Source organism: Cibotium barometz, chromosome 3, assembly GCF_041138505.1.
Source record: "Cibotium barometz isolate CiBa-2024 chromosome 3, ASM4113850v1, whole genome shotgun sequence".
Lineage (NCBI taxonomy): Eukaryota > Viridiplantae > Streptophyta > Polypodiopsida > Cyatheales > Cibotiaceae > Cibotium > Cibotium barometz.
The window spans coordinates 27042693-27063634 of record NC_141048.1 but is presented as its reverse complement, the minus strand read 5'-3'; the positions used below and the strand labels follow the sequence as shown (position 1 = coordinate 27063634).

General features: G+C 39.4%; 1 protein-coding gene across 1 annotated transcript in view; it reads left to right on the top strand.

Moving 5' to 3' along the window:
* LOC147639891 (protein HIGH CHLOROPHYLL FLUORESCENCE PHENOTYPE 244, chloroplastic-like) overlaps nucleotides 1-4367 on the top strand; it is a 48209-nt gene extending 43842 nt beyond the window's left edge. Inside the window, exons 6-8 of the mRNA XM_086775062.1 lie at nucleotides 3434-3529; nucleotides 3653-3793; nucleotides 3906-4367. Of these exons, the coding sequence (XP_086631188.1) occupies nucleotides 3434-3529; nucleotides 3653-3793; nucleotides 3906-4082 (414 nt within the window). The 3' untranslated portion in view covers nucleotides 4083-4367. The remainder of the gene's footprint in view (nucleotides 1-3433; nucleotides 3530-3652; nucleotides 3794-3905) is intronic.
* The last annotated feature ends 16575 nt before the right edge of the window (nucleotides 4368-20942 follow it).

The following is a 20942-nucleotide window of genomic DNA, read 5'->3' as shown; positions in this document are numbered from 1 at the left end:
AGCAAGATGTCATCAGCAACGATTTGTTCACGAACAAAGTGCCTCTGGATGACCATGGGTTCCTCCAGTGGAAGCCCAAACCTGCAATGTAACCTCCTACTGCTCCGTGAAATTGCTCCTGGGCCATAAGTAGATCTCCTCGTGTCCGGATCTCCTCCCCAAACTGAGTCACTCCAGACGTGGAGTCGGACTCCATCAATCAATCCCCCTCCTGTGTACAAGAGTCCATGATCCTTCGCATGCCGCAGAAACCACAGGAAACGCAATCCTGCCTCCCAAAGAGACATTTGCAACCATGAGCTCAACCGCCTCATCAGGAAGCTCTCGTCCAATTTGGTGTCCATCAACCAGATCAATGAACCATATAGCTTCTGCGACTTTACAGGGCTCATAACCTGCATCTGTACTTCCAAGGAAATCCTCTTCATGGGCGATACCCTGTTGTAAAGTGAGGCCAAATGCTACCATATACCTCTGGCCAGCGTCATATGCTTTACATGATTGATTACCTGCGGTGTGCAGTTGAGGAATATAAACGAACGGACCCTTGCGTTGACACGATCCCACATCTGTGTCTGGGCCTCCCGGTCCTTTCGGGTTGACGGTAACTCCCCTTCCTCTACTTCCGGCCGTGGAACACCAACAATGACGAAATCGGCGAGGTCGTAAGACTCCAGAACAGATTCCATCATCACCTTCCATATGCCGTAGTTGCTCCCGTCCAACTGACGGTCCACCGGGAACGTGGGGAGAGTCGGGATCTTCGCATGTCTCTCGGCCATCTCAAACAGATCTGCCATAGCGGGGATGTACTTTGAAAAGGGTGGGTGGGTGGGAACAAAGAAGAACTAAAACCTGCAAGTGGCTGTCCAGCAAATCAGCCCGCCTTCCTCTTGCTTCTCCTCTTCCCGATCAGCCCAAAACAGTCCACCAATCAGCCACAAAACAGTCCCCCTCTTGCTCACACAAATCCCAAGACCTATCTAGAGCCTAGGCTCTGATACCATGTCAGAATACGCAGCGGAGATGATGACCAGATCTGGGAACACGAGAGCAAAAACGCAGGTAAAAAAACAGCACAAGAGAGAGAGAGATGTAGGCGTGTAACTCTGCTCTGATATACACAAGAAGATCCCGAGAAATGATACAAATAGTGGTATGGGGCTGGGGGCCTATATATATGCCCCTGGGAGAGCAGTCGGCCAGCATAGGAAGTGCCCACGACTGCTGAAAAATGTCCATGACTGCATAAATGCAGTCGGCCAGCAGAAAAGTGTCCACGATTGAGAAACTGCAGTCGGCCAGCAGTCCAGTAGTCCACGACTCATGTGTATGCAGTCGGCCAGCATTGGAGTGCTCTTGGCATCCTCTGGCAACCCTCCCAACCACTGGAAAAATGGGAAAAAATAGGGGAAAAATACGGGGAGTGAGGAAAAATGATAAAACACCTGATAAGGGCGGGCACACCCCTGGTGTATAAATCTAGATAGGAGATGACTTCTAACAAAAGGCTCCTCATTCTATTTATTCAACTCACTTAGGAGTTGGGTCCTTAGGGTCCCAGATAGAGACAGATTTTGGTGATGTTCACCTTTTCCAAGGAGGCAGCCTAGGGCTGTAGAAGAGTACCTTTTTGTACTTTATTAATATACTGAATTTACAGCATCTCTCTCTCTCTCTCTCTCTCTCTCTCTCTCTACTCTCTCTTCATGTCTGCGTTTTGCATCAGCATGCTTCCAGTAGTGTTTAGGGCTGAAAGAAGACTCCAAGAGCTTCCGCGTGTTACATTGGTATCAGAGCATCAGGCTCAGCAAAGCTAAACACTGATTCAGTCCCATATGATTGTGTACAGGTCCAAGGTACATGAAAGTACACGGGTACGAAGCCCAAGGCAAGGAACACAGGAACGGGAAGAGCTCCCAAGAGGTTTGTTGGTAGTGTTCCACAAAGCCAGAGGGGATGGCAGTCGTGTGAGCCAGATAAGTTCTCGGGCAACGGTCCCAAGGGAGGATTATCCTCCAAGGGGTGATTTGAGAGTGCCAGACTCATTTCTCAGGAATGAAGACCAAGACAGTGTTCAGAGTCAGGGCAGGAATGGATTGTGGACTAGATGGAACAGATGCATAGATCTTTATCTGAGACAGAGTGGTTTTGGAGACCGTGCCGGGCTTTCAGAGAAAAGGGTTGCCAGGGATGGAAGGATGACAAAGGGACTTTGGGAAAAGATTGGGATGATGACAGTCATCCAAGAACAGGTTTGAATCCCGTCATCAAGTTTAGGAGAGGGAGATGTCATGTGCATGAAAGATGCCATGGACATTCTCAGATACTGGTCCAGAAGAGGCAGCCAGATAAAGAGTATGAGAACTAGGTAGAACCAGGAAGATGGAGCACAGAGCACTTACGACAGTATGGACTTGGAGATGGATGCAAGGGAGGGCAGTCGGCTGCAGATGATTTGTCGGCTGTACTACAGGAGGCTGTCGGCTGCAGGCGCCACATGGAGTATGGGTAGTCGAGTCGGGCAGGCGTGAAATGATTTTATGAGCTGTGGACTGGCTGACTAGCAGTCGGCCAGTTTGCCAAGTCTTGATGAAGGCCTATAAATAGGCATAAAGGCTCCTCATTCTATTTATTCAACTCACTTAGGAGTTGGGTCCTTAGGGTCCCAGATAGGGACAGATTTTGGTGATGTTCACCTTTTCCAAGGAGGCAGCCTAGGGCTGTAGAAGAGTGTCTTTTTTGTACTATATTAATATACTGAATTTCCAGCATATCTCTTCTCTCTCTCTCTACTCTCTCTTCATGTCTGCGTTTTGCATCAGCATGCTTCCAGTAGTGTTTAGGGCTGAAAGAAGACTCCCAGAGCTTCCACGTGTTACAAGGGGCTACGCACTATATGTAAACTGAGGTGCGGATCTGCCTACCCATTGGGGATGTGTTAAAGATCATAACCTTGGTCTTCCCAAGGTTCACCATGAGGTCCCGATCCTGGAAAAAATCCCATAATGCATCCAAGTTTCTCTGCAGCCCCTCTGGTGAATCAGAGATAAGGACAATGTCATCTGCCTACAATAAGACAGGTATCAAGACTCTTGCCAACTGTGCTCCTGGTCCTCCCTGTCTATCTATGTAGTTAGATATCTCATCAAAGTATAGCCCAAAGAGAGAGAGAGAGAGGCTACACATTTATCCATGCCCATCCCATGGGTGGGCGGGCACTTTGAAAGATTTCTTGTAAAAAGCTGAAGGCCAGTCAACATGCATGGGTCCCTCTTTCATCAACCACGGCCCAAGCATATGAAGCTATTGTTGTGTAGATGTTTTGGCTTACACAAGGGCAACTTTGTTTTTTGCATGGTGTTATTGTGCATGCCCATGGGAATAGATGTAGTTTATGGCTCTGATCTGGACTTAAACTGGCCCTTTGCAGGATATAGCACGGCTGACTCTGACAGCACTGAGAAGTGACAAGGCGGATCAAAAGCTCTTCACCTTTGCAGGCCCTCGTGCTTGGACAACACAAGAGGTACACTTATTACGTGTTGCTGGTCATCTTTGAACTTTATTAAGGAACTTCGAAGGATAGATCAAAGGTTTGCAAAATTGGTAATCAGAGCCTAGCTTTATATTTGTTTATGTCAATCAACAGGTCATTAGTCTATGTGAGAGGCTTGCTGGGCAGGATGCAAAAGTAACAACAGTACCTGTGGGAATATTGAAGTTCACACGTCTACTGACCCGTCTTTTCCAGTGGACCAATGATGCCTCCGATCGCCTGGCCTTCTCAGAGGTCAGTTAAACACATGCTTCTAACAAGTGGATAGTTGTCTGTTGATGTTATGATGAGGCATACATTGCCTGTTGATGTTATGATGAGGCGTATGTGCCCTTGGCTTTTGCAGGTGCTTACAAGTGATGTGGTCTTCTCTGCACCCATGACTGAAACCTACTCTGCCATTGGCGCCGACCCGAAGGACACCACAACACTAGAACAATACTTGCAAGAATATTACACAAACATTCTGAAAAAACTGAAAGATTTGAAGGCCCAATCAAAACAAGGAGACTTCTACATTTAAATTACGTGCTCACTTCACCTGTCTCTGTAGGCTGATTCATCATTGTATTTTGAACAGGCACCAATAAAGGTTCCTTTAACTGCTTGTGTGTGTGTGTGTGTGTTTTTTTTTGGGGGGGGGGGGGGGGGGGGGGGGGGCTGGGTCGGTGGTGCGGGATGGTATTCAGGCCCGCAGTGTAGAGCACGCTAGCCCGACTCCCCCGCCCCTTTTCTGTCTTTCTTCGTTGTATCACTTTGATCCCATTCTTGAATCCCTTCAATAAGCATTGCTACATTAGTACCAAAATGGTCCCATTTAAATGACTTGAAAAGTGTACCATTCAAGATGTAAGATTTTCAGGTAGGAAATCAAAGAAAAGGAATTCTCTCTCTTTAAGTGGCCCCAGTGTGAAGGCTCAAATTCAAGGGTATTTAAGGAGGGCATGTTAATCATCGTACAATGCCATGTCTTTTATTGTTGCTTTTCTTTAGCAATATTGAACATGTTAAGAGGTACAAATCTTGCATGGGTAATGGGGATTGCAAGATGGAAATAGGGATGGCAAAGACAATGTGGAAGATGAAAGGACATATATGGTCTAATGGGACCTATCTATCTTCAACTTCCCTAAGATTGTCTTTTGTGAAAGATTGGAGGGTTGGTGTGACAGAGTAGGGACATTCCTTAGCATGCCCATACACTCCACAAGCCCTTGCAGGCTTGTGCACCTTGTGGGTCATAGGACTTATGCACCTTGTGGGTCATAGTTGCCCTTGCCGTGTGGGACACACAAGGCATTTTTGCAAGCCATTGTTTCCAGATGTGATGAGGAACCATGACACATCATGGTGGTATGAGAACTCTTGGTTTCCAAGAATGTATCAGAACTTCGGTTCATGGTTTGGGCCACTTCTTTGTGCTCGATTGGAGGGCGGTGTTGGAGGTTCAAATCTCGTCTGAATGATGGGATTGCAAGTTGAAAAAAAGAGAGAGCAAGTAATCCCACACATGCAAAGATGTTGTGGAAGGTGAAAAAGCATATGTAGTTCAGTGGGGCTCCTTCTTATCTTCAACTTCTCGAAGCTTCAAAAATTTAAGGGTTGGTTAGGTGCAATGTTGACCAACCTTAGCATGCCAGTGCGTCCCACAAGTCCAATTGGGCTTGTGTACCTTGTGGGTGTTAGGAGCCTTTACTTTGTGGGATAAGTAGGGTACAATTGGTCATTCTAGATGTGGTGTGATAACCTTGCCACATCGTGGACGGTGCGGTAACTCTTGGTTTCCAAGAGAAGATATATATTTCCATGTTAATTGTAAATAGAGTTTATTTTTTTTGAATAATGTAGCCTTCTTAAGGTTGAGACCCAAAAAAAAAAGAATACACAGAGTGTTTTTTTTCCCAAATTTAGAGACAGAGAGATTACACTTATTATGCCTACGGAAGGCTAAAATGCCATATGAGACAAAGTGCATATTATGAAGTTTTTTGGTCTTAATTTAAATCCATGGTCTAGCAAAGAAATAAAAAATAAGAGCCTACCAATCAATAAGTACATTTTGGGACACCAAGTATAAAAAACCATCTGAACGTGGTTTTTGAATTTTTAGTTGGTTTGGATTTTGATTTCGACTTTCAAAAATCTCCAATGAGAGAGAGAGAGAGAGAGATTTTTTCCTACTTTGATTCATCCAATGCAATATGGACTTATTAAAGGTCGGAATATTTTGCATAATATACTGAATGTACAAATTGGAATTGATCATGCAAGGGCTTTGAGGCAAGAGGTGGTTATGATTCAACTGGATATTGAAAAGGCTTATGATCACGTTAGTTGGTCTTTTCTTTCATAGCTTATGTAGGCTATGGGAGTTGGCCCACGTATGTCTTCTTTGATTTATACTATTAGCTAACATGATGTGGCTAGGCTTATGATCAATGGTGGGGCGACTGAGCCCATTCATTTGACAAGATCGGTCAGGTAGGGAGACCTACTTAGTCCTCTCTTGTTTACAATTTTTACACATCCAATCTTATCTCGACTGGATAAGCTAGTAGAGGATGGTGAAGTTGTAGGGCTTACTCTTCCAAGCGGAGAGTAGATGGTCGGCCAAGAATTGACAGATGATTCTTTCATGCTCCTTAAGGCTCAAAGAGATAATGTTCAGAAGGCTATGGCTGTTTGGGATAATTTTGGTCTTGCTTCAGGGTTATACATTAATATGTAGAAATCTACTCTGATAAGCTGCAATTAGAGCGATTTGCTTGGTTTGGGATGGAATGGACAGGTCATATAAAGGAGATGTATCACACGTCACTTGGGTTATCCGATTAGAGTTGATGTTGATTCACAAGCTTTGTTGGCATGGAATTCTACAAGGATAAATGATAAGTTTGTGTATTGGAAATCTCAGGGTTGGCCTATGCATGTTCGTCTCAAAGTGGCACAATCCATTATGATTAGCATCAATATCTTTTTTCTTACCTTTATTGCCATGGATGGGAAAAGCTTTGCATTAGATACAACAACCAATTAGATTTATGCTATGGAAAAGAGTAGGAAATAAGCCAGGACAGACATGGATTTTTTGGAACATGTTACTACTCTGAAGAGGAGTGGAGGGGCAATCCTATTAGATGTCAAATTATATATGGTCGTTAGGAGATGGCCTTTATTGCAAGATATGTGTGTATCTCAAGAGCCATGGGTGGTAATGGCTACGGCCCTTATAGAGGAGGTTGCACTTGTGCATGGCAATACCAGGATTGATGGTACATGGTCGGATGTGGTGAATGGTTTCCAACAGGTTCGAGTGGTGGCTTCACCTCTCCTTTCCCATTTGATGATCTCATGAAAGGAGGTGTTGGCACACACTAAATGGAAGCCTTCAGATTAGCAGTTGCAATTGAATTCTATGACAAGTCAGGTGTTGACTACTTCATGACTTCTGGAGTGGTATGACAAACTTGTTGAGCGGCCAAAATTAAATAGAATGGCTCAATTGGGACTAGTGAGAATTATGGATGCTTTGTTGCCACGTAGAGGTTGCTTATTGTCTTTTCAGAAAATCCGTTAGGTATGGAAGAAGGTGAGGGCAGGAGTTACACCGTTTGGTGATATTCCTCAGTTGGAGGATTAGCAACCTTGGTTAGATTGGGCATTTAGAAAGCCTCGGGACATTGTCCACAGCGTACAACAAATCAGATGGTGGAAGATAAGCACTGGATCACTGAGAAGGCTAATAGGGTATGGAACATTAGGAAAAGTAGGGCGTGGTGGAAGGAAGTAATCTTACAGGGTTGGTGGTCTAAGTTTCCATATCAAGGGAAGGTGTTCCTATGGCGCATGCTAGTTGGAGGCCTACCATTGGGGGACCAATTTGTGAAAGCGACGGATCGCTTCTAGTAATTGTGTTTTGTACTACATGCTTGGAAATATGCCCGTATCTTTTCATTTCGGATCGCTTCTAGTAATTGTGTTTTGTACTACATGCTTGGAAATATGCCCGTATCTTTTCATTTCGTGTCCGATGGCAAAGAAGGTGTGGGATTTCTTTTCTCGCATATGGATTCCGTTGACAAATAGGCCCGTAAGGTTAAAGATTGGATTTTTGGCAAGATTCCGAATCGACCAAATAACTCAGAACATTCAGTTTTCTTTCATTTTTTCAGGTGGACAGGTTTGTGGCATATCTAGTTAACTAGGAATGCCTTCATATTTGATGCAAAAGTTGGTATTACAGCTCACATAGGTTGTATAAAAGGGATACTATTGTGGCAAGTCTCTTCCTTGTGGGGTCAGCTCATTTGGTGGAGAATGACACTACTATATATTGGATGAGGGTACTTTGAGCTACACCCGTGGTTCGGAGTAATTAGTGAGGTAAAACTAGTACATCACATGGTGCCCATGTGGCCATTTGTAAACTAATTTTTGGTAATATATCTTCTATTATGAAAAAAAACGAGATTTTAAGCTTTTATGCACTTACTTTTGTTTCAAAAATGTCGATTAAACATAAGCCAAAATCTTTTGTGCCCTTTGAAAAGGTAACATCTCACATGCATTTCAATTTACTAATTAGCAAAAAGGAGGATAAATTATATAAAACAATGAATGTCTTTTGTGATGTGTCTATTTCTATTCCTTTAAAAAATTTTGGGGAAGAGACACTTAAACTAGATTGCATGAATCATCATATACATAAAACCCACCTTGATTTCATGCATTATTACAAAAGTGAAGACAAGCACACATAGCTCTAAACATTCTTATCTCCCAAATAGCTATGGCTATGAGAAATATGCGTCCACAGATATTTTGTAAATATCATGAGGAAAATTCCTATGGATTCAAATTTCTTCCTTGCTTATCCTCAAATCATCAATAGAGTCCCCTAAGGCGGTAGCCTAGTGGATAAGACTTTGTACTTTCTATGGGAGGTCTTGGGTTAAATCCTCTTGGGGACATCTTATACTAAGGGTGTGTTCGCGTGCACGCGGGCACATAGGCAGCCATCCATACTCCTTAGGCCGTCATCGTTTGATCGTCATGGCACTTGCTTCCACCTTCCTCTTCAATGACAACACTGTGCAATGCTTACCCTTCAAGCTCACACTCTATCAGCAGCGATCTTGCGTGACGACAACAGTGTGCAATGCTTGTACCCATTGAGCTTGTCCTTTCTTTCGAACGTACCTCAGCCCTGAAGGTGATTTTCATCCACTTGTTTTTTTTCTTCAGAAAACCCTTCGTGTTTCTTGCCCTTCAAGCTCACGCTTTGGATCAGGGACGATGGTTGCCATGGACATTAAAGATCGTGACTCGACTTACGACGCCCAGTTCTACCAAAGTTGTGCAGGGTAATCACTCCAATCTGTCGAGCGACTAACTTGTGGGATTGGTCTCGCAGCTTGTCCATTGCTGCCTATAAAGTGGCCAATATTTGGAAAGGGTGGTACCCCCTTGTGGTACTCCGGTGTGTGTGTGGCTATAGTATGGTGTGTGTGTAGTTGGGTGAAATTCCTGTTGTGTGCGACTAGGAATGGAATAAGACCTCATGAAAAAATAAATCATCAATAAAGGACTTTTCATCCTCGGTCCTAAGTCCTAGCAATAGATCCTCGTCCCTCCTCAATAGATGCCCATGTGCCAGAGAAGAAAAAGGTGCAATGCTACACCCTTCACTCACTAGACGCCCTTGTGCAAGAAAAAGATGCACTACTAGCCTCTGAAATTGATAGAAAGAAATGCTTGAGAGAGAGAGAGAGAGAGAGAGAGAGAGAGAGAGAGAGAGAGAGAGAGAGAGAGAGAGAGAGAGAGAGAGAGAGAGAGAGAGAGAGATCCCTTCCCTTGGTTGTATCACATAAGCACGGGAAGGTGCCAGAGTCTAGGATGTAAAGAATGAAGGTGCTGCAAGGATGAGACAAATGTCAACATTGTTAGAGATTCAGAAAGATTTTATCACGATTGAAACCTTATGGTGATAAAATAACAAAGATAAAGTATCAAAGCGAGAGTAATTTAGAAAGTTGAAATGTTTCAAATTGTTTGCTAAATTGAAGTGTGCTATAGATTATTAAAGGTACATCCTTAACTAATTAATAAATTTATTTTTTCACTTAATTTGGGTCCCTATCCTATTGACTCAATCTCATGTGTCACTATTCACTTGGGCCCCGATTAAATAACACCTAAGGTATCCCTAAGGTACCAAAAAAATGTAACATATCCCAAAGTTTATAAATATAAGGTACCAATAAAAACCTGAGGCGTTAATTAAAAATTTTGATTTGACCCCACAATAAATATAAAAGAGTACTTTCATGAAATGGAAGGTTTTGATGTAGCTCAATTCGATGAAGTTGGTTCATTTGTCAACATTTTCCAAATACAAAGACATAGACGGTTAGTTTAGAGGACAAAAGTAATACAAGTAAAAGCCAATGCATACTAAAAAGCATTCAAATTTATTTATAACTAATAATTTGCGTTATAAACTAGAGACCACAATAGAAGACCAGGTGTTTTTACAAACTAATAACTTGCTTGATTTATAACTAGTAATTTGATTTACAAACTGAGTAGACGCCCAATGGTCAAAGCAAAGCAAGTGACAAGAGAAGACCAGACAATCACAAGAAAAATGAATAGGAAAACACACCATCAACACATAATGGACCACTGATCTTATAGTGCAAACCTGAGATGAAAAAAAGGAACACACGGCTTTCATGCTTCATCAACAAGAGGACATGGCAAAGGGGCTAACATTCAAGCACACAGAAAAAAAGAGGAGACAGTGGAGAGCAATGGCTAGAGCCACCTACTTGTCACAACACGCATGCAACAAAACAAAAAAGAGCTAACCATACAAGAACACACTATCACAAGCAAGCATGCAACAAAAAAGAGCCCTCCATACAAGAACACACTGGAGCCTCCAAGTGTAGAGCACAAAAAGGAGGCGATGGACCAACAATGGCTAGAGATATCAACTTGTAAGAAGATATAATAACAGTAGCACAAAGAATATTCGCAATACAAAGCACTAAACACTAGAAACAAGTGGAAAGTAAACAATATGAGTGCTTGTAAACTTTGATTACCAAGTGATGGTTGTCTGCCCACCTGTGTGCTCCGGGTAAGGAGCTTTGATGGTGATCTTGACAGACTCTAGACAGAGGATGTCTTGATTACAAGAGCGCTTTAATATAATAAAATCGATGATCAACAAAGATTACCAAACTAATCTATATACACTGCACACGATTGACATGGACATAGGTTGGCTATGTCACCGCCAACCCATGACCTGGTCCAAAATGACCATCCGACCTGGAACCACATTATAAGTAAGTCCCATAGGGACTTAGTGCAATACCCATCTCGAAGACTATATGGACCCTAAAACGTGCCCCACTAAGTTCCATAGGGACTTAGTGCAGCTGTCATGGCCATTAGAGACTGTATGGACTCTCAAACATGCCCCACAATCCCATAAAAATGTGTCCTTGGTTTGTTGTCCCAATGCTCATAAATGCAATAGCATAGTCGACATAAGCATGCATAAGCCATCTCCTAACCATCTGGCCACATTTGATCACCATCACAAGTGTCTAAATTGGGAACTACTAAGTGCCCCTGTGCCCACACCACAATGGCTACTCCTCATATAGGGGGTTTACAAAATAAAGCACATCCATCATCCATAGTCGCGCAAAATGAGGGTGGAATATTGATAAGTAAATGCTTTCCCAATAGAATAATTAAAACTAGCCAACTAGCCAACTATTCAATAACCTTGCGGCCATGTTACTCCAATAATTAAAACTAGCCAACTATTCAATAACCTTGCGGCCATGTTACTCCAAAGAATATACAAACATAATGATAATAACAAGAATGCAGAGCCACCAAAGCTTGTAGACATATTATACTACATACACACACACACACACATTTGCGCACGCGTGCACACACACACACACACACACACACACACACACACACACACACACACATGTATGTATATACATACATATGTATGTGTGTGTGCACACACACACACACACACACACACACACATGCATGTATGTATATACATACATATGTATGTTTGCATATATATGGGTGGGGAGTTGGTACGCTTCTTCTCTAAAAATTATTAGAGACTAAGAAACAATGTGTGTTCATTACTATGTAATAGACAATTTTAGAAGGAGCATTTGGGGGTGCCAAGGGAGTATGTGTGTGGCACAATGGATTACTTGGAACTTCGGGGGGGCGGGGGGGGGGGGGGGGGGGGGGGGCTCATATGAAACTTGAATTGTCAGGGGTGCGCGATGCATGGACTTGATGACACGTCTAAGTTAGTGGGTTTGGTACATACATCAAGGGTATTTCCACTACCCTCCATTCCTTTTCAGATTTTGGGGGCGGTGTCAAAGGCATATGGCCTTGGGTCTTCACAACCACTTGGATTTGATATTCAAGGGTGTGTTTGTTGGGACCGGGGCATGGTTTTCTTTGATTTTGGAACCCAGATATAGGGGTTCCCTTTGTAGTATATCCTTTTCCTTCTAGTAATTTTGTGGGGACCCATTGAAGTGTCATACCAGGTACTCGGATGGTCACTTGGATCTTTTTGGCTTAAGGGATTGTGGTGTGGACATTGAGGTAAAACCGTTTCCCCTCATAAAAGCCTTGGGTTTCTAGAAGCTTGTCTAGGATCCAGGAGGACTTGGGTTGAGAGTGCCACGCCTTTGCTTGAGGGTCTCATCCTGTTTGGTCAATCTGTACTCAAAAGTGGTTGTCTATTAGGGTGATAGATTCTATGAATGTGCATATACAGGATGCACAAATACCTAAGGAGGCTTGGGACACCTTGGTAAAAATGTATAGCACAAACACCAAGCTCAGAAGATGAATCTACTAAAGTAGGAGCTACATAATGTGACTATAGGAAAACTGAGTATAAATGATTACTCGATTAAGATTAAAGGGAATAAATGCCCTTGTTTCTATCGGATCACCAGTAGGATGATGACAATATGGTTTCAGTGACCTTGAATGGTCTTGGTAGGGAATACAACCAATTTTAGACCTCCATTGGAGTTCGAGAGAACTTTTTTTATTTTCAAGAACTGAGTGCTCTGCTTATCCCCGTATGACGAGTTCAAGAGGGCTTTCCTTATTTTTTTCAAGGATTCCATTGCTCTTCTCATCCATGAGGAGATGAATATTGGGGGTTCATCCTCTGGAAATTCAAATGAGTAGGAATTCTACTTAGATACAGGTACATATAGAGGGAGAGAATCATCTAGATGCCAAGGTGAAAGCCTTTTTGGAAATAGAACTCATTGGGCAATAATAATAGGAATAAAATTTACAAATAGGTGGAAGAGGCTACTTTAGAGGCAGGAGGAGCCAAAGGGGTTGAGGTGATTGGCAAAGAAATCAAAGTGCAAATAGCATAGAGTGCTATTATACTATGGCAAACCAGGGCACATTACAAAGGAGTGCTATTATACTATGGAAAACTAGGACACATTGCAAATGCAATTATATATCATCTATAAGATTCCTCCCCGGCCCCTCAAGATGTCCAATTTCTTCTCCTGTAATCAATTCCCTTTTCAGAATAATAAAAGATCTTGTTTCTACCTGTTTTGGCCTAGAGAGAGAAAATATTCTAGAGAGAGATAATTCAATTTTTAGATATCTTTGGATAGAAAAATATCCTTTATTATTAAAATAAATTCCTTGAAACAAAAGTTTAAAAAGAAATTCCTAAGGTGCATTAGAAATAAATTATAATGTGCACAAAAGGCCTTAGCCTAAGGGTCCAGATTTTCTGAAAATTTTGGATTAAGGTTCTCATGGACCAATAAGATTAATCCAAATGCAGGGAGGAGATAAATTGAAGAATAAAAGAAAAACCCCCAAAAAATGAGTAAATGCTCACATAAGATGAAGAGTGAACTAAGGACCAAAGAAAACATTTAAAAAATTGAATTTTGACACCTCAGAGTGGGGATATCCCCTCATGAAGTAGGCACCTTTTTTCTCATCATTACTCCAATTTTTAATCAATAAAATGAGATATTTCATCTCTCCTCTCTCCTATTTCAAAACTAGATCCAAAAAGTAAGCTGAAGTGACCCAAAAATGGTCAAAAATTGACCAAACTGATCTGGAAAATTCTAGAATCAGTTTGCTTGGTTAGAGGCTCACTTTTTCCTATAAATAGAAGCCTCCCCCTTTGTAAAAGCTTAATGGTATTTATGCACTGTTACTCTACTCCTGCCCTGAGCCATCTACATTGAATTTATTGATAATTCAATTGTTTTTGGCCTAATCCTCTCCAAAGTGAATTGGTGGCCACTCTTGCTTCAAACAAGAGTAGAACCCTCAATCCCTCAAGCCAAAGGAAAGCTTACAAGCTCCATGATGTAAGCTAACTTTTCTAACTTGTTTGATTTTTAAATCTATGGTTTTCTTGATTTTCATATTTTACTGTTGATTGAATTAAATTCTAATGTTATGCCTTTGAGGAAAAGGCCACCCCCTTCTATTCTTTACATTCCAGCCTTTCTTAATCCTAGAAAGATTAACTAAAAGATTAATTAAACTTTTCTTATTGTTTACTCTCTTGAATTTTAAAAATTGTGTAGATTAGAGTCCTATACATCTAATTTGGGTTAATTTAAGTCAATTAAAGAATGATAAAAATGAGAAATGGTTAACCGTACAAAGGAGGTTATGGTAAAATTTTCTAGAATTTTGTGAAAAAGAAAGTTTGTTTTTATGTTATTCCAAAAGAGTAATTCCCACCATTTTTGCATCTAAAAGAAATATTCTAATTACTCCATGTACATATTCTTTATGAATATGCATGGATATCATTGACATTAATTATTAAAATTGATTTCTATGCATAGAAAGATGCATAATGGAAAATTTTTTTATTATAAAAGTTTTATTCTCATTAAATTTAATTTCTATGCATAGAAAGATATAATGGAAAATTTTTTATTATAAAAGTTTTATTCTCATTAAATTTGATTTTTTTTTGCATAGAAAGATGCATAATGAATTTTTTTTATTATAAAAGTGTTATTTTTATTAAATTTAATTTCTATGCATAGAAAGATGCATAATGGAAATTTTTTTATTATAAAAATGTTATTCTCATTAAATTTGATTTTTATGCATAGAAAGATGCATAAAGGAAACTTTTTATTATAAAAGTGTTATTTTCATTAAATTTAATTTCTATGCATAGAAAGATGCATAATGGAATTTTTTTAATTATAAAAGTGTTATTCCTATTAAAATTGATTTTATGCATATTCATTGCATCCACATCACATCACATACATTCCATCCGCATCTATCCTTATCACATCACATTCATTCCATCCATATCACGTCACATTCATTCCATCCACATTACATCATGTCCACATCTATCCACATCACATCTCATTCATTCCATCCACATTACATCACGTCCACATCTATCCACATCACATCTTATTCATTCCATCCACATTACATCACATCCATATCTATCCATATCTCATCACATCCATTCACATCTCATCTCATTCATCCTTATCCATCCATTCATTCACATTCACATCTATCCACATCCATCCATTCATTCACATGCACATCTATCCACATCCATCACATTCATTGCATCCACATTACATCATATACATTCCATCCACATCTATCCTTATCACATCACATTCATTCCGTCCATATCACGTCACATTCATTCCATCCATATCATGTCACATTCATTCCATCCACATTACATCGCGTCCACATCTATCCACATCACATCTCATTCATTCCATCCACATTACCTCACATCCACATCTATCCACATCATATCTCATTCATTCCATCCACATTACATCACATCCACATCTATCTATATCTCATCACATCCACTCACATCTCCTCACATCACATTCACATCTTATCACATCACATACACATCTTATCACATTCACATCCACATCCACATCCACATCCATTCAGATATGATCACATCACATTCACATATGATCACATCACATTCACATCTTATCATATCACATATGATCACATCACATTCACATATGATCACATCACATACACATCTTATCACATTCACATCCACATCCACATCCATTCAGATATGATCACATCACATTCACATCTTATCACATCGCATTCACATTTAGTACCATTTTCTACTTTCGATACCGATGGGACTTTTCTAAGTTTCTGCCAATTGCTTGGCCTAGTTAAAGGTACTTTTTCTCGATGGATATTTTCATCTTCTTTCTCAAATTTCTCAAGTAAAATATATACAATATTCTTCTTTTTGAGTAAAAGATTCATGAGATTTGCAAAAATCAATTCTACCCATATTTCCCAATAAAATTAATAATGCTCAAAATTTCACCTTTAATAAATACTCATAATTTGAATTATGCCAAAAAATCCTCTTTTACCATTTAATTACTTGGATCTCAATATCATGGGAATTCCTCTTTTTGTATAAAAATAAATTTACCAAAATTTACTCTTTTCTCATAATCAATTAATTATGCATAATTACAAAAACATTATTTCTCATGAATATGATGAAAATTATTCTTTTTGCATAGGATGTCCAATCCTAGAATATGGTAGGAAGTCCTCTTTTAGCATTATGCATAAAATAAGATATGTATTATTTTGTGAAACGTTTTCCATAGCTTCACTACTATTACTGATAATTCTCAATTTTTTTCTAAAGAACAAAAAGCTTGTAATGAAAATATGATAGTAGTTCCTCTTTTATGCTTAAAATCAAACTATGAATTTAAATCATAATTTCAACCATAATCATAAACTTAATTATGATTATCCCACTAGATTAAGCTGATTTCATTATTTCTCTTTTCCCAAATTGATAGGATAATCTATTTCTCATTTAGAATCAATCAAAGTAGTTTTTAACTACTTATGAGTAATCTAAAAGAATTAACCATTATTTTGTTAACACAAAATCATAAAAATACTATTTTCTTAATCTCTAGCTTATCAAGCCTAGAGTTTAGCTTTGAATTAAGAGATTATCATTGAGAAGCATCCTTTTTCAAAGGATTTAGACATAAAGATGGCTATTCTTTTAGAGAGAGAGATTTACTTAAAGAAAGCATTACAAATAAGTATGAAAATTAACTTTCTCTTAATTAAGCATTAAGACTTTAAGGGAAAACTTGATTTGAATTAAAACATTCATTTAGAAAGCTTCTCAAGCTTGAGAGGGGTTGAGAAGAAGAAAGTCATTGAGATAAATTAGAAAAAACCATAAAATTTGATTTTACCTCCAAGTTTGGCTTGATTCTCTATTAGCGGTGAAGCCCCCGACCAATCAATTGGTCCACCAAGAGGAGAAGAGAAACTCCAAGAGTTGTTATAGAGAGAGAGAGCTCCAAGCTCCCAAGAGAGAAAAATTTAAGGGATAATAAAAAATATGATTATTTTAATATAATACTGGCATGGTATAGCTCCAATATTTTTTTACAAATGACTGAGGGTCTTTTTATAGGTGAGGGAGGCCACTAACTAAGTCCAACTGAGTTCTAGAATTTTTCAGGTTCAGTTTGACTCAATTTGGACAAGATTTGGACCAGTTTGGCTCCCTTTTTTATTTGGTTTGATCCAAGAGAGATGAGAGATAAAAATACCACAATTTTTATGAATTAAAAACCCTTCCACACATGTGAAATAGGCAGCTACCTCAAGAGTCCCCCTTCCTTACCAAGGTGTCAAAAATGCATCATTATTCTAAAATATCTCATTTTTTAGTAATATCTCATAATTTTTAACTAATAAACCTTGTACTCAGGCAACTCTTCATCTTATGTGGGCATTTACTCATTTTTGGGTATTTTCTTTTATTCTTTTGGATTTATCTGATCCCAACACTTGGATTAATCCAATTGGCCCATTGGAACCTTAATCGGACCATAATCTAATTTTTTTTGAAAATGTAGACCCTTAGGCTAAGGTCCCTTATACACATTTTCAATTAATTCCTAATGCACCTTGGAAAGTTTATTTTGAATTTTTGTTTCAGGGGAATCCATTTTAGACACTAGGAGGATTTTTATATCCAAAGATATCTCAATTTTGGATTATCTCTCTAGACATTTTTCTCTCTCTAGGCCAAAACAGGGTAAAACAAGATCTTTCGTCTATTTCAGAGAGAGGGAAATAATTTCAAGAACAGAAGGGGAGGTTCTTACACCTTTACACCTCAAAATCTAGAGGGAGGAATCTTACACACAATGATGTTGTAGATCGGACGTCTATTGAACCGCGGGTTGTTGAAGACAACTTGAAAGCCACTTTGGAAAGCCTTATGCACACTCAGATGCTGGATTCTAAAGAAGACTTTTGGGTGAAGATCAAAGCTCTGGGAGGTAAGCGCTGACCTAGGAGGACCATTGGGGTAGTCAGATGGGCTATTTTGAAGGCTTTGAAGAGTGTTCAAGTATCCGTCTATGTCAGTTGAGCATCAGGGGACATTAGCTGGGTGGACTGGTGTTTGTGCTAGGTTGTGGTGCTAGCTGGTAGTTCCCTCCTCACGGTGGTGTGTTTTGGACGGGCTATAGAGGAAGGTCTCACTGACACATTAGTGTGTATCACCACTTATTACACTTCAATTAGCATGGCACATCATTTGCATAAACCACTTGTTACGCTTTGACCGTGTGCAATGTCTAGCATAGTCCAATTTTTTTACTTAGACCACACTTAGTCGTCAAGCATGGCACTATTTGTTTTACTTCAACCACACACTGTTGTCAAGCATGGCACTTTTTGACATACACCGATCAAGCACGGTCTCAAGCTATAGCAATAACACTAGGTAACTAGTGTTTAATGCAAGGTCACACATGATACCAATTCACTAGCATGGGTAAGGTTTTGCAAGAACATCTATTGCTTCAATTGAACAATGTTAATGATTCAAAGAAATGCTAGCATTGGAAGGAACTGGCTTCAACTTATCACATTAATGATAGTGTCTACCATGTGCTTCATCGAAAATGTGAGCCATGGATAAAGGCAAGATTGTGGTTGGTAAGACGAACTTGGAGTTTCCATCAGATGCAAAGGGTTACATACAATGGATTGTTGCTTTCAATAGGGAACAGCAGGTTATGACTGATCTTCCATGGCATATTCCCATTGTGAGCTTAGAGATGGAAGGCCAACACTTTTTAGCTCGATTTTATCAAAATCAAATGTCGATTGGATTGTGTGTCTTGGAGGGTGTCCCCGTTCAGCAAAAGGGTGGAAATTATGTAGCATCCCTCCTGCCTAGATAAGAAATTGACCTCAGTTGCATGTTTTCTTATTGTGAGCAAAGGAGATTAATGTCTTATAATATACAAATTCTAGTATCTTCTGTAATTATGATAGATAGACATTGTACCAAGGAATTCTATGTGCAATAAATTCTAGTGTCCCATACCACCAGAATATATCCCACATAAAGCTAGAGATAATTATGCATCGTAATCCTTCCCACATGATTAATCTTTGTGTCCCATACCATAAGACTAATATGTAGTGAAAATTTCATAAAGTATAGTTCAAAATGGAAGGGTCAGCTCCTCTCCCCAAGAAGTTCTATTTTGATGCATAAAAACTCTCCTTGAAATTTACAAAAGGTCTTAAATAAAATTTATTATAAAAATAATAAAATGAAATGAATATGTTATCTTAGGAGTCCGAATACTCGTCATAGTAGGGGGTTTTCTTCTTCATTATCATTGATCGTATTTATTCAAAGTGAAATATACTTTGACTTCCGTGGAAAATTTGATGCGATATGTCCAATCTCATTGCACCTGTAACACTTCTTTGAATCATCTTTATTAGCTTGTTGTGAATCATCAATCTTGGTGTCAATACCTATGATATTGCTTGAGGGGTCTATCAAATGATTTTGGAAAGGTTTTAGGATTCAAGAACTTTAATGTTGAGGTTTGAGGTGTCATTGCTTCCTTGGGAATGCCATTTTTCTTTTCACAATTCAAGGCTAAGGAAATAGTCGAGCTAAGAGAATGCAGTCAAAACATGTTTACTTTTGATCGAATTGTGGGTTTTAAACCTACTATAAACTTACTTCTTTGATCTTTTCTATGAACTTTCTCAATTACCTATATTTGTAACAAGGATTGCCAAAACCTATATACATAAATGGATATATTCTCTTTCTCAAGCTGTCTGAAGATAGACCATCGTTGTCTAGCCCTAGCTTTGTTTGTGAGGGTAAGAAATCTTTCTTGATGAGTTTCTGAAATCTCTTCCAAGATTTTGGTTTGTGCTTGCTAGTTCTAGTCACACTCCACCACCATAATGTTGCATTGTCACCAAATGATTAGTAGCACACTTGATTTTGTCCTTCCTCATCAGAACATTTCTCTCACGAAAAGTAATCATCAAGTTGATTAAGCCAAGCAGGTATGGTGCGAGCATCTTTTTTGCCATCAAAATTTTGAAAGGTAAAAGCTTTGCCGGCTAATTTTCTTTTCTTTCCTAGACTACTAAGATCTAAGAGTAGCTTGCATAGTTCTCTGCATGTCTATGCCTCTTCTTGCAGGATAACCTATCCTCTAGATCCATTCTAAACTCCTCCTTAATTACATTTTGGTTTTGGAGGGACTGGATTTTCTCTTGAATGGTTGGGGGTAGAAGATTCATGATGAAAGAGAGATGTAGATAGATAAAGGGTGCATATTTTAAATGTAGAAATGAAATTTTTTGAAATAATGATAATACTTAGTTTTCACCCACAATTTGTAAGAATCCGGAAGCTCGTTCAAGTCATACTATATTCCACAAGTGCCAAGACACCATTGAGTAATATATATTTGGTAGTGATGTGTGTGAACACACTAGGACTAGTCGGGGCACTTTTTTCGTCTTTAGGAGGTTTTATCCCCATGCTAGTATAAACCCATCTTTTGTTAATCCCATTTTGGATTAACAAATATGCTCCTCCATTTGAGGACATTAATAAGTGTCATGCAAATGCACTATAAAAGTTGTACATTATGAGATATTGGCTACCCAAGGCCTTAGTTAGTAAGTTTTGGGTGCCTAAGTGTGAATAAGGGCCAATTGTATATAATTCACTTTCTCATAATGAATGGACACAATCTCCCTTTGTTCTATGAGAGTTCTTACTTTTGTCTTGAGAGAGAGTACTCTAGTACATGTGCCTTCTCTATACTTGTATGTTTGTATTCTTGTGTGTGGAGGAGTGAGAGGGAGTGATTGCCTTGTGTGGTGGTGTGAGCAACTCTACAGTGAT